This window comes from Pleurodeles waltl, chromosome 2_1 (genome assembly GCF_031143425.1).
Source record: "Pleurodeles waltl isolate 20211129_DDA chromosome 2_1, aPleWal1.hap1.20221129, whole genome shotgun sequence".
In the NCBI taxonomy this organism is placed as follows: Eukaryota; Metazoa; Chordata; class Amphibia; order Caudata; family Salamandridae; genus Pleurodeles; species Pleurodeles waltl.
The window spans coordinates 714,592,991-714,607,416 of record NC_090438.1 but is presented as its reverse complement, the minus strand read 5'-3'; the positions used below and the strand labels follow the sequence as shown (position 1 = coordinate 714,607,416).

The window sequence follows — 14,426 nt, the reverse complement described above, 5'->3', positions numbered from 1 at the left end:
CACTTTTGTCCACCATCACACGCTCTGCCATTTTATCGCACATTTTCGGGTTCTTATATCCCTGGTTTCTTTCTTTGTCTCTGTCTTTATATCTTTCTCTTCATCAATCTTTCCCGCTTTTGCATTGGGTTAAATACTGAAGAGGAACTATAAGTGCTTATCCCCAGTTATAACTGCTGGTAAGCCCCACCTGCAGCCACTGGTTCAAATTAAGTGCACCATTCGCCACACATCTTTTGTAGGAATACCTTGATAGGGAAATCATAAAGGCCCTTAGTTCTTACCAGAATTATTCATCCTCTGTATTCCATAAGACATAACTGGCCACTACATGTCCCAGAAGTTCCTTAGTGGAGAATTACCATACCCCATTCAATGTTACCTTAAAACAAAATGCAATTTTGGCCAACGTCAGTGGCCCAGTGTGATTTAAAACTCACTATTGACTACACAGCTTTATTCAAATAAATATAAGCCTTCTCCTCCCTCTCCCTTCCAGGTACTGCCCAATGTGATTGTTAAAAACCAAGGTAATTTGTGGTTCTTGAATGTAGAACTCTTTGTTTAGAGCACGGTCCATTTTTATCCCAGTCAAATTTTGTCAAGTTCTGCTTAATTTTGCATGGGAACTGAGGAGGCTAGAATTTATTCAAAATGTTGAGACTGCTAGCCTTAATATTTGATTGCATATTGTTAGCTTGTGTGTGGAAAAGAGGGCTGGGTCTCTTTAAAGTGCCCAGGTGCCATTTCTGGAATAGATTTCCTTGCCGTGTAGAGAATGCAGATAAGTTGTTAGTGTGTTGCCATAGGGACAACAAGCAGAGCTGAGGTAACTTGTGTGCTACAGTTACACTAGGGTAGACTTAAGTGGTTTCTTTTGATTGATGTACGTCAACATTTTGTGTCAGTGGTGTCTGCCATTTTCGAAAAGTAGCAGTGCAACCTATATATGTGCTCGCCATTAAGATCATGCACTTGTGTTCATCTGGCCTGAGTGCTGATCTTTCTTTATATACTAAACTCACCAAGATACTGTATTTGCATTTCCTAGCAGTCACATTTACCTGAATAGCTTTTTCCATTTAAGAAAATAGCAGATCAGCCTCTTTTAATATATATTTTTTATATATCTAAAATAGACCGCAATTTTTAGGTTAAGTCCTATGCACTAATCTAAGGTACGGAGTAACCCACGAGGTGAGGTAGCTTTGGCGTGAGGATGGGAGGGGCGAAGACAGGGACATAAGGGAAAGGTGGATTAGGAGTTTGGTGTGGTTGAGGTGAAGAAAGAGTTAAGAGAAGCATACAAGGGTGATTCAGCTTAACAGTAGCAGTACCAATGTTCTGAATTTGTTATCCATTTGCATGTATGCCTCTGCAGTGCAAGTAGAAATCTTGGGGTCTTAATCGTGATATATCTACTTGTCCATTGAGAAGAAAAGCTAGAGGGACAGTCCTGGATAGATTTGCCTTTGGTTGGAGGTATGGTGACTCCTAGAGGTGCTTTTCACTAACTCCTGAGCTACGTCAAATCCAGATAGTTACAAAATAATACTATGCCAGCCTAGTGCCTCTCCTAACTTTTTAAGCATGACGTTTGTTTAGGGATATTTCAAAACTTTGCTCTGAAAGGTCTACTATAAAAAAAAAACTGTAAAAGTTTGTGTGTATTGACAACCATTTTGCAGGCCATTATCACTACCTTTCTGATGGGAATCCAAAAAAGGTTGGAGGAACTGCGTTTTGAGGTTTGGAATGGAAAGAAAACACCCCAGAGTTTGATGGGGACATAGGTTTAGGGTAAACGTTTTCTCCACAGAGAAGCGACTTTGTGACAAGAATGAGAGTCCCCTTGAGCATTTACCACAATCTTGAGCTTTTAAGAGCAATCCCAGGGTTTTTGTGAATTTCAAAATAGTTTGAAATCTACTCCAGATGCAGAAGCAAACCTGTAGAAGTAGATTTTTGGCTTTATTTTCAGTGCTTTGGAAAACAGCTTTTTTAACTGTTCCATTTTATAAGTGATATCAATTGTATAATCAGTGAGTTTTGCAGGTAGGGTTTCATCTTTTAATACTGATTGTTGTAAAATAATATCCAGTTCTTCAAAAGCATTACATAGTTGTGCACAGTTTGTCAGTGGATGTCCTTTGATAACAATGTGCAAAAAGAGCAGTTGTTTATGTGGTTTGCCATATGTCTGTTGAATGACGTAGATAAACAGCAATACTTTAAATAAATGTATTTGATGAGCTTTGTCTTCTTCAATTGTGCCAGAAACACAATGCTGCTGACCTCTAAGGTGAATAACTCTTCACTACCATTGACCTTTCATGCAGCAGTGACTCTTGATGCGGTCTGGTGATACCAAAGCTTCTGATCTTCCAATAGAGCAGGAGGAACTTAAGTAATGATCACCATGTAATGGGAATAATCTACTCTAAGAAACTGTTATACAAATAAGCATCTTCCTCTTGTTGATATGGTTTCAGTTGGATGTCTGTTATTGACTCAAATTTGCTCATGAGGCTCTTTAGTAAATGGAGAAATGTATTTTTGTTGGGTTAAAATTGAAGAACACTCTGCAGCTCAACACAGCTCAACACAGCATGAAACGCCCTTACCAGGCATAAAGATGTATTTTTCTATAGAATTTATCTGCATACTCCAACTTGAATCCTTTGATGTTGATTAGCAACGTCTGGCATTTATGTTTCTAACAATTTTGTACTATTTTATTTCAGGTCCCAATCTTTGGATCTCACAGAGGACCAAGTGAGCAAGTCACCTGACAAAGGGAGCATAGGAGAGGACAGTATGGATCTAAAATTCAACAACTCCAGGAAATATGTTTCTATTAGTATCCCTTCTAAATCGGATGGCATGTCACCACACATTAAATCTGTTGACGATGTTCGCGTGCTCGGCATCAATCTCTCTCTGTTCCAGAAACATATGCAGTTTTTTATTTGTGTTACTGGAGTTTTCGTATTTTACCTGATATATGGTTATTTACAGGTAAGACATATTTTATTTTGACACAGATGGTATCCCTCTCTAAATTAAGTGGCAGTGTCTGTGATAAATGGATTTATTTAAAAGTGGAATGACCATACTAGCATATTTTGCAACATTTAATCAAAGAGAACAGGCATACATTACATCTCAATAAAATATGTCATATCCTTCTCTGTCAGATTATGCACCAGACTGGTAATGTCCATTTATGCATAGTGTGCCACAATCAGTTTACAGCAGGAAGCCCACACAAGTAGCATGCAAAAAGAGCTAAAAAGGCCCACTCTCAAAGTCCTGAAAATAAAGCTGAAAATCTGCTACTGTAGGTTTTCTCCTGCATCTGTAGTAGAATTAAGACTTTTTTGAAATTCGAAAAAAAACGAGGGATTAATCATGGAAGCTTAAGATTGTTTTAAATGCTAAAGTGGGGTCCCTTTCTTGCTACAGACAAAGTAGTTGTTATAACCTTTCCCTTAGACCAACATCCCTTTCAAACTATGTTTTTTTTCTCTCCCTTTAAAACCACAAAACACAGGTCCCTTAACATTTTCCGGATTCACATTACAAGGGTAGCTAGTTTGATATTGGCCATGCAGACTGGTAGTGAATACCCACCATCATACACCACAACAGGAATCAAGAAGAATGTTGCGGAGTTTAAAGTCCTGGCACATTACTATTCTCTTTGAAACCTAGTCTGGTTCTGGGTTAAATAATATGTCTGTCAGGATAATATTTGTTTATAGCTAGTTTGTAGTTTCGTTTAGTTGACTTAATTCTTGACCCCATGTGTTTCCTGAGATTCCTTGTTTGAAGAGAGTTTAAGATTATGGTAGACTGTTGCTACTGCTTTCTCTGTATCACCAAAGGGGAATTAGGAAGAATAACTACGGGCCAAGGGGTATATCCCCTTTACATATCAAATACACAATATCCATGACCTAAAGTCTCAGTGTCCCTGCATACATAACAGGTTTGTTCTATTTGGGACTTCCTATCAACCTCTTCAGAAAGCCCTCACCCACCTTGGAAGTGGCATGGTTCATCTTTATTTTGTCCCCAGAGGATAGTGTGTAAAACAAGGGGCTTCATTTGACCCATATTGAGAGGTCAAAAGAACCATCTTTATTTTGAACTCTACCCCTTGGAGAGAAATTAAATATTTTTAATGTCTACTAAGAGGTAGCTTTACATAACCTTTCCTTATCCCCTCTGATCCCTGAGCCACACACCCCCATTTGGATCTTCTCAATTGCAAGGGCACCCAATACGATCCTGGCACTATTAAAAAAAAAAAAAAAATACACCTCTGAGGCTCCTTATCATAGGTTGCTCCAAGAGACTAGTACCAAGACTAACATTTGTAAAGTGATAGTTGTTAAGTGATTACAGAGAACAGGCATTTTCCAGTCACTCCTACATGACTGGTCGTCTGGCCCTTGTGGTAGAATCCTGTCTTTCCTACATTATTAGGACCGTTCTATTTCCTCTGACCCTTACGTGGTGCCTGTAATAAATTTGAGGCGGCAGAATAGATGATGTTATTTTCAAGGACACAGTGATAAAAGCTCCAAAATGGAGGTTCCAGTGAGGTAACTGAATAGCATTTCCTCACTGGAATGCATCCCTGCCTTTGAACTGCCCTTGCCTGCATATCCAGAGACAGCTCCGTTATATTGTTTTTATAATAACTATTGCTATTATCGTCACTAATAATAATGGTAACAAGTATCTTGGGGCTAGGAATAACAGTAGGAAGCTAAAGACAAGAGACAACACAGTAAACTACATGAAGGGAAGATGAAAGCCAGCCAGAACTTCAACCAGACAGGTCATGGCAGAGCTAGTGCATCTGTTTAAACCAAGGCACACAGAGGAGAGAGGCAGCATCCGAACCTGCTTTTACAGGGTCATTATGTAAAATAGAAAAGCCAGACCAGTCTTACGAAAGGCTCCGTAGCTTAGGCAGTGTTTTGAGATGATCTCTTGCTGTAGGGGAAGCTACTGCAAATGTTGTTTGCCTGAGAGGGACAGTCATCTTTTTTAGACCTTTCCTTATACTCAACAGATTTGTTATCTGACTCTGATCTTGTAGGCGTGCATCTACTTAGTGTGTGCCTACAAAATGATGGTTACAGCAGTGACGACGGCTTTTAAAAAATTCTTTTGCCATGCACCATCTTGGGGATGCTGTGCAGCATGGCTAAACCCCTTTGGTAAAGTCAGTAGGTCCTAAAGGCAAGACCTATTGGCTTTGCCGGAGCTTGTTTATATATCCTTCTCAACTGACGATGTGCCTTGTGCCTGGGAAATAAGTGCTGGTTGTACCCTTATTGAAAAACCGAATACAGATCCCACTGCGTTGACCAATTAGAGACTATTTCTCTACTTTTCTTTCTTGCTAATGTCGTGAAAAGCATAGCCAATCAGTTCTCATCTTAAGTGGAAGCCAATTATTTTATTGACTCTTATCAATCCACCTTCCCCCCAGGTTTGTTACCAAACTCAGGAGGCAAAGCTGCCTCAAATTTGTTGGGCACTAACCCTCTCTGCCTTCGCAAAGACAAACGGAAGCGCTTGTTTTTAGAAACTCTTCTTCTTGGTCCTCTGTTGGGTTCTTGAGACAGTACCTCTCACCTAACTCAGCCTTTTTTTACCACAATCTTGGCAGCATTTTTGATGCACAGCTCACCTTCACTCTGATACTGACCAGTTCCGTCCCACCTTTTCTATATTTTGTGAATAATTCCAGAATATTATTGCTGTTCTTACAGAATACTTCAGCAAAATCACTGTCCAAACAAATATCTTGGATTACTGCAATGTCTTTTTGTCAAACTACTGTTTACTCTCTTGTCAGATTTCTTCAAATACTACCACACCCCCAACACTGTGCTTGAATAACTGTTTTCCCATCTTCAGTCATCTGACATCTTTGACCTGACTCCCTTTCCATCTCTGTACCTCCAGAGCTCTATTCCTGTGTCTCAAGGTATTTTCACTCTCCTTCATCTAACTGAATTAATTCCTACACTAAACGGTATGATACCACCAGGACTTTTTGCACTAGTTCTACAAACCTCTTGGTCATGCCGATGTTTACCATGGTAGAGCTCGGAGGCAGATCCCTCTTTGTCTTCACTTCTGAAGTATAGAATTCTCTCCCCCCCACCCCCCCATCTGCGCTGCAACTGTTCTGCTTTGCGCTTTTGCAAAAAGGGAAAAACCTATATATTCTCTGCATAGTTTCTCTTGTTGCTTCTCTTCCCTGTTCCAGGATACCGTTTCCCTGGGTTTGAGCACGCTCTCAAATGTTTTCCAATAATTCATTTGTTAAGTGGTGTTGGCAACTTTAGTCACAGATAGTCTCTCAAACATTTCACATGGTTACGTATGGTATAAACCAGAAAACTGCTGATAGCTTAATTTATCAACTCTATGCTGTTTACTAATGCAACCTCCTAGGAAAAACCCTCTTCTTTTTCCTGAAATAAACAATTGCCAAATGTTTATGGGTTGACAATGTTTTTACAAATAGCCCTGTCATGGGTTCCCTTTTAGCGCATAGACTGTGGACCTTTATTTTAGCCCCTTTTAGCTTCAGGCCTGTGCCCTGTGCCCTTTTACCTACATACATACAATGTTTTTACTTGTTTATTCATTGGCATTATATTTTAGTATAACTTGCGTTTAGCAGGGTTGTTTTTATATTCTAATCAGTTGCCTTTCTACAAAAGCATTGTTGTTCGTTCCTTTGCACAACATTTTATACTGTGCTCTGCCCAAGGTTGTCACTGCACATGATAGTTTACATAGTGTTGCTGGTTCAAGAGTTAAGGAGTCAACCTTCTAAACCTAGACATATTATCACGTCAGGTCTGTACTCAGAACACAACACGTTGTGTTTTAAATACACCACACATGCCGAAGGAGTGCAGAGGGGAGATTCCAACCGGCCATCTTACCCTGTGTGCCACTTTGTCGCAGCTTTGATGATCTTGGCCTTGTTTCTCCAGCCGACCAGGAGGACTGCCCGCAACCCTCAGGCAGACCCTTGCTTCCCAAGTATTGGTTCGGGAGGCTCCTTCCATAGACGAGTACGGGCAGAAGGACTAACAATGCTATGCTCTCATGTTAGATGCTAGTAGTGTAGGTGGGAATTATTAGACTAATGATTATGTCAGAATGCTGTGACTGTTTATATGATTTGCTCTAATGGTCACAATCATAACCATATTTTGTTTCATCTTCTTAATAATTGCAGCTCATGCCATTTATCATAGAATACGGTTTCTTCAATAAACGTGTTGAAACATATCCTGCATTTCTCTGTCTATCTTTGCATGTGTGAGACTTCGTGCAAATGAGAGAAAGGGGTAAGATCTGTTCCACCACGACTTCTCTGAGGAGTCCGAGTGTCAAGTGTTTAGGCTGCCACAAATCACCTTTACTTTCTAGGTTTGGGTGAGGTGCTGCTAGCTAGCCGTGAAAGGTCAGGCTGACAGCTTCCAGTCAATGTAGGATTAACTCAGTCACCAACACGGGGTGGTGCTGCCGCCCAAAACTAAGTAGTCTTACCCCAATGGTAAGAGTCCTTCGACAGCCCTACACAAATGTTATGCTTAAAAAAGGTAAAAAGTTAACAAAGACATTAGACTGAGTAACAAAACCTCTTTTCTTAATTGCCTTGTTTTTTAGGTAGCTTGGGATATAGACACCTTTATCAGCCACAACAACTCAACAAATGGCAAATGTATCCAGGACTTTCCTTCTAGATTTTCTTCTCAGTTGACAAGCTGTTAGACCTCTCAGCCTTTAGGTAGTCTTCCTCCAAACATTTTGCCCTCACTCTTCCTGTTTTGATGAATTTGTTTTTGTTGGCCTTAGGACTTTGCACAATTTACCAGTGCTAAAGTACTTGTTCTCGCTCCTTTAAGCATGGTGAAATTGGCCTACTCCCAACTGCCACATTTGATTTATTTGTAAGTCCCTAGTATAGTGGTACTACAGGTACTCAGGCCTGTTAATTGAATGCTGCTGGCAGGGCTGCAGCACTCATTGTTGCAATCACTTAAGTTGCCTTTCTCGAACATGTCTCAGGCCTGCCATTGCAGCTTGTGTGTGCAGTTTGCCATTTTGATCTGGGAAAATAAACCTTCCTCTCTAATACATAAGTCACCCCGAGACATGTCGAGGTAGTGAAAAACTCCTGAATTTGTTTTTCCTGCGCAAGGATCTCATTGGGTTACCATTTTATATTTAATTAGTAATACCTTTTGTGTTGGAGCATGTAGGAATCTCATATTTGGTGTCTGAGGAATTGTAATTTAAAAACCTCTTTAATGATAAAATGGGATCTTAAGCCATAGTTCTGAAAATGGCACTTTTAGAAAGTTGGCGTTTTCTTGTCCTGACTGTTTGGTACCTGCAGCCTGTTCTTGGGTCACATGACTAAGGGGGTGATTCTGACCCCGGCGGTTCACTACCGCCGGGGCCAGGGTCGGCGGGAGCACCGCCAACAGGCTGGCGGTGCCCCGCAGGGCATTCTGACCGCGGCGGTTTGGCCGCGGTCAGAAAGGGAAAACCGGCGGTCTCCCGCCGGTTTTCCGCTGCCCTGGGAATCCCCCATGGCGGCGCGGACAACCCATGCCGCCATCCTGTTCCTGGCGGGAGAGATGGCGGTATGGGTTGTCGTGGGGCCCCTGGGGGCACCTGCAGTGCCCATGCCAATGGCATGGGCACTGCAGGGGCCCCCGTAAGAGGGCCCCACATTGTATTTCAGTGTCTGCATTGCAGACACTGAAATACGCGACCGGTGCCACTGCACCCGTCGCACCTTCCCACTCCGCCGGCTCAATTCTGAGCCGGCGTCCTCGTGGGAAGGCTCTTTTGCACTGGGCTGGCGGGCGGCCTTTTGGCGGCCGCCAGCCCAGTGCAAAAGCCAGAATCACCGCAGCGGTCTTATGACCGCGGAGCGGTGTTCTGGAGGGGGGAACTCTGGCGGGCGGCAGAGTCAGAATGACCCCCTAAGTGTAGTTTGGAGTTGGCCTTTGTGTATTCTTCCCAGGCAGTATCACAATTGGAGTCTGGTTGTTGCCAAGACGGGCCATTCTGCTTGATGGAAGGGGTGGGAGCTGTTACCTACCGTACTTGCAGTTCAAAGGCACTGGCCCAGTTCACACACCAAGGACTTCACATTAGTCATTGTGCCCCAGACAGACTGGGACCAGGGCAGGGAGGCAGGAAATTCCAGACACATCTGCAAATGGAAAACTCCAGAAGCTGCTCTCACTTCAAAGGGGGGCACCAGATATAAAAAATAGGACCTTCACACCCACTCTTCATTACACCCCTGTATCTGTGGATGCTTCAGAAGAAGCCTGTCCTGCTTGCTGAGAAAGAAGACTGGCCCTACTCCCTTCATCCCAGGCTACTTGAAATGACTATAAGGGTCAGCTGACTGACCTTCTGTTCATAGCTAGAGGCACATAACAAGCACCAGAGGCCTCCCTTCAACTGCCCAGCTGACCTGCTGTACTGGACCTGCAACTGGATCTTCACGAGCCCTGCTGGCCTTTGGTGGAGTGAGTTCTTGCTCCCCAAGAGGTGCCTCTCAGTTCCTAGGCAGTAGTGCTCCTATAGGAGGAAAAGGAGAAATCCTGAAGTTTTGGGCTCTTCATGACTATTAACAGGCTTGTTCATACCAAGATTTAGCCACCCACACAGGCTGCCAGTGCAAACCTCCAGTAAGCTCGACTCTTCACTCTACAGCGACTTCCAGCGATGAACGGCAATGTGAGAACTGCACTTCGTGCTGCAGCATCAGCAGCCCTCTGTGACCACCAATGTAAAGCTACAGCAGTGACCATTCGCAACGCCCAACTGAGTCTTCGTGCTACAGAGACAACCATCTGCGACCTCGGCCTGCGGTACAGCACAGACTATCCGCAACACTCTTCCTGCTTCTTGTTCCTTCTTCCACTGCAAACAAAACTCTTTGCACTGGACTTTTTAAAGAAATGTTTTCAGCAAACTAACTTGGTCCCTGTATTTGGCCTGCACTCGATTGGGGTTGGCCTGAACTTGTGGCTTTCTCCCGGTCTTGCAGGACTAGATAACCACAAATGACGCTTTATAATTTTAGGCACCATACTTAGTTTAAATATTTGAATTGTATATCTCCAGTTCTACTGATTGGATTTTTATTAAATTTTACTCAATGTTTCTAAATTCTTGTGTGATTTTTCCTATGTTGTGTTTTCACTTTATTATGGTTTCAGTGCTGCAAAAATACTTTATAAATCACCTCTCAGTTAAGCCTAACTGCTTTTGTGCCATGCTACCATAAGGTTAAGCATTGGTTAATTTAGTGACTTTTGTGGTTCACCCTGACAAGGGTTGTGGCTGTTGCTTGAGAAGGGCTCACACACCCCTCAGCCAACAACCCTTTAAATCTTGTGGAAGGGCTCCTATCAACTATTGTTTGCCACTTATGATTCTACAACTTCTTCTATGTGAAAGTATTGTTAACTATAATTAAAATGAATGTGGTTCCCTTCCTCTTTAAAATTAGTGAGAAATGCTCAGGAGATAACAAACCCTGAATAACACAAACTGCAAGGGGGAGAATCTGCAAATTCAGACTAAAATAAATATGTAGTTTTCAGCCGATTGACAGCTATGCTCCTCATTGGGTCAAAATGTAGAAGTCTTTGTTCACTGCCAAAATCTCTTGTTAGTAGCCCAATCCACATACATGCTTATGTATTAGTAGCTCATTCCGCATGCATGCATATTCAACACATAGATTGGGATTAGGCGTGCCTCTCAAAGTGACCTGGCCATGCTTAGGGAAACACCACACATGTACACATCCTATCATTAATGTGGGAAACATACTCTTGCTCGAACCTCCCCTGCTGCTGCCATTTTGCCCCTAGAAGCATTTTGTAAGAACTTTTTGTACACTCTTGCTCGTCTTGCACCTCTTTTGTTTAGATGATAGTGTTTAAACCTTAACTGATCCTCTAAAACCTATGTGCGGTCTTTGATTGTGGGGCAAAATTGAGCACAACCTACAGCAAAGGCAATCAGATGAGGTCAACTACAAAGCCATGACTCCACCATGCATCAATTAGGAAACAATGCTCCTGCTGTATGCCCTCATCTCCCTCTTACCTTGATCAACATGGCTTATTATTCTTCTTATGCTGGTTTGAACACCTCTTCTCCCTCCTTAATGTCCTAATACTGCTGTCTTCTTTTTCTCACCAGTTACCATGCCACTGCCATTATGCAGCCAAAGGTGATTCCAGAATAAGTAATACCACTCTGCCATCCTCATTTAAAGGTGCTAGACCATGTAGAGAAAAGAAAACGTTTCTCTTCGTTCAATTTGGCAAACTAACACATAGACATTTCATAATGTTCCTGTGTTCAAAGATATTTGCTCATGTATTGAGACTTATGACAACATTAAAAAGATAGTTCCTTTAATTCACTTTGCATATGATCCACATTGTGTTATTCTTCAATGATATCTCATCTTCACTTTACATGCATATATGGTTGTTCATCTTTTTGCACCGTCCACTTTGCTTCTTTTTTGTATGCTTAATTCTTTCCTTTCTGATTTCTCTCTTTCTGATCTGTCTTCATACTCACTATTTACCCAAGCATTTTTCCGTCTGTAAATGTCTTAAACTGATAAGTTAGAGCTCGGGCTATCAAGTTCATATTTAGGTTTTATTTCTATTAAGTGGTGTTGCTTTACATTGAATAAAAGATATTTGAAATAAAAAAAAGTCTTACGTAACAAAACTGATTTAATGACGACCGTAGCACTGCTCCTATTCAAAGACAGTGTCTCCTATCCACACCACAGAAAAATGCTCTCAAAACTGAATATTCAATCGTGCGAGGTCATTGAAAGACTGATAACTGACTGAGGTTCATCCAGTGATCCACAGGATCAAAACTTCAACATTTCCAGTCGATTGACTTAATTGCTTCTTTTATTCGTTATTCACAATTCCACGTGGCGCCTTGCGATGTCCCTCATTATTTACTGCAAAACTGGTTTCAAACATTTTGATTGAATAATGTTAACATCTCTAAAATTTATGGATGCATTAATTCAAGTTTATTTAATGCCCCTACTTTGTATTGTATAGTTTAAAATAAACCATGTAAAGGAGCTATATACTTTTGTTAACAAAGGTTTATATTCATAAAGTGCCTCTTCACTTCTTGTATAATCATTCATAGGATGTATTAAAGTTGCCAGTTACATTTGAATACATGTATGCTGTAAATGTTATTTATAAATTCCACATTACGGACTTGAATTACCTCTATTGTAAGAACATCAGCCATTTAAAAAGACCTTATGCACGAATGCATTAGCTTCAAGGCTTAGTTTCAAATGTCACTGAACGTTTGATTTGCCTTTAATGGACACATTGAGGTGTTAATCATCAGGTAATGGTGGAAGGAAACCACTTTTATCACTATACTAGATACATATATATGAAAAAATATGTTTTCAAGGCTTTAAGCATGAAAGTAGAATGTTCATGATGACCTGACACTTTTTGTATGTGTTTTTTTAATAGGAACTGATATTTTCTGTTGAGGGATTTAAGCCTTTTGGTTGGTATCTCACCCTAGTTCAATTTGGGTTTTACTCCATATTTGGATTAGTAGAACTTCAGCTCACCCATGACAAGAGAAGAAGGTATGTAACATTAGATCCTCTTTTTGATGACTTGAAACTTCTTTCAAGTTTTAACTTGTTGTTTTTGAATTAGTAACATCCTTTTTTTTTTTTTTTTTTTAAATCAATGCATTACCAGACATTTCAATTAATATTGTTTCTTTTGGCTTTTTCTCCCACTCTTGTTTTGGTTTATTCCTCTTGTCTTGTTCAGGTTTGGGATACCTGATCATCGGAGTTCTATACTTAATCTGTGCTTCTCCATCGTTGGCACTCTGTTTATGTCCTTTCTCCTTTGTAGCCATTAGCATGTGTATTTTTCTGATATTCTTGCTTATGTTCTTCTAATGACTCACATTTGTACAACATCCCTTTACCATATTGTTTTGCATTGTTTTTCTTAACTCTCAACTTTTTCTTCCTGCGTAAGGTAAACACTTCATCCATTCATCTTACTGTAAATATTTTTCAGTTTTCTGAAGAGGAAGTAGTTACTTTTTAGGTTGCACTCAAGAAAGAAGCATCCTTCCTTTCTTCTGTAAATTTTTGTACCCCCTCTTGTTCCCCTGAACATTTTTTGCACAAGTGCCAGAACTAAACTAGGCTGCACACTGTGAATCCATTCTTGAACTCAACTGGTTACATTACATGTTGACCAGGAACTGCATGTTTCCTACTCTGAAAAGTCAGAAATCTGATTTAAAAAAACTTGGGTATGTCACTGAAGCTTGACAGAGGAGCGCCTCATGCTGAAACGTCTTGAGCAAGTCTTTTCTCCTAGTGAACAGATAAAACAAATGTTCTCTGTGATAGACATGAAAATAGCACATGCAGAGAGCACACTCACGGGGGGCTCTAACTATTAGTCTCCCGAAGCCACTCTTCCACACCAGAAATTGCAAACCACAAGGTGAAGTGGAATAATGCTTCTAATATTTGAAGTTGATGGGGATTACGTGGTTGGTGAACACTTAATTTGAGGGAAGAGAAAGATGCTGCAGATATGAAGTCTAAACATTGAATAGGCAATAGGCAGGAAATGTTATCAGTGCAAACAAGAAGTAGTATCATCACAACCGCAACCAACCTCCTGACAATAATGACAAATAACCTATTTAGAATTTTACCACTAATGTTTACTGTCCATTTTCTTCTTGACAGAACAGACTTTAAGGAGAGGTTGACAGTATAGACAAGAGCAGGGAAGAGACATGATCAAAAAATGGGGTCCCACTTAATAAAGGCAGGAAACCTAAGGAATTTGTTCACCGACTCGAAACATTAGAGTGGGGTGTTTTCACTACACCTAGAAGATACAACACTGATCTAAGGTGAAGTGAAACAATCAAAACTTGCATAAATGGGAGAGAATAGAGGTCAGACTGGGTTCCCACATATCAAAAATGAGAAAATACCGAAGATCTATGAATCACCTAACAAATATGCCTCAGTCTGCTGTGGGAGAGAGTAACTGTCCACTAACAGCACACAGTACAGGCCAATTGGGAAAACTCCCAGGTGTCTACCCTTGCAGTGCCAAGCCCAATAGATGTATGAATCCTCGAGAAGAAGAAAGGTAATTTCAATGAAACATCCCAGAATTGTTAAGGAAGATCATACAGAACTATTCTGTCAAATTGGCAACCAAGGCAAGAGACTGCAGAGAGAACACTAGTGAAAATCTCAGCAGATG

The 14,426-nt window shown here is 40.9% G+C and overlaps 1 protein-coding gene across 3 annotated transcripts in view; it reads left to right on the top strand.

Moving 5' to 3' along the window:
- SLC35B3 (solute carrier family 35 member B3) overlaps window positions 1-14,426 on the top strand; it is a 292,399-nt gene that overhangs the window by 126,362 nt on the left and 151,611 nt on the right. For all 3 annotated transcript variants that reach the window (XM_069217185.1, XM_069217176.1, XM_069217194.1), the window contains 2 exons: window positions 2,745-3,018; window positions 12,633-12,754. In XM_069217185.1, the coding sequence (XP_069073286.1) occupies window positions 2,818-3,018; window positions 12,633-12,754 (323 nt within the window). In that variant the 5' untranslated portion in view covers window positions 2,745-2,817. The remainder of the gene's footprint in view (window positions 1-2,744; window positions 3,019-12,632; window positions 12,755-14,426) is intronic.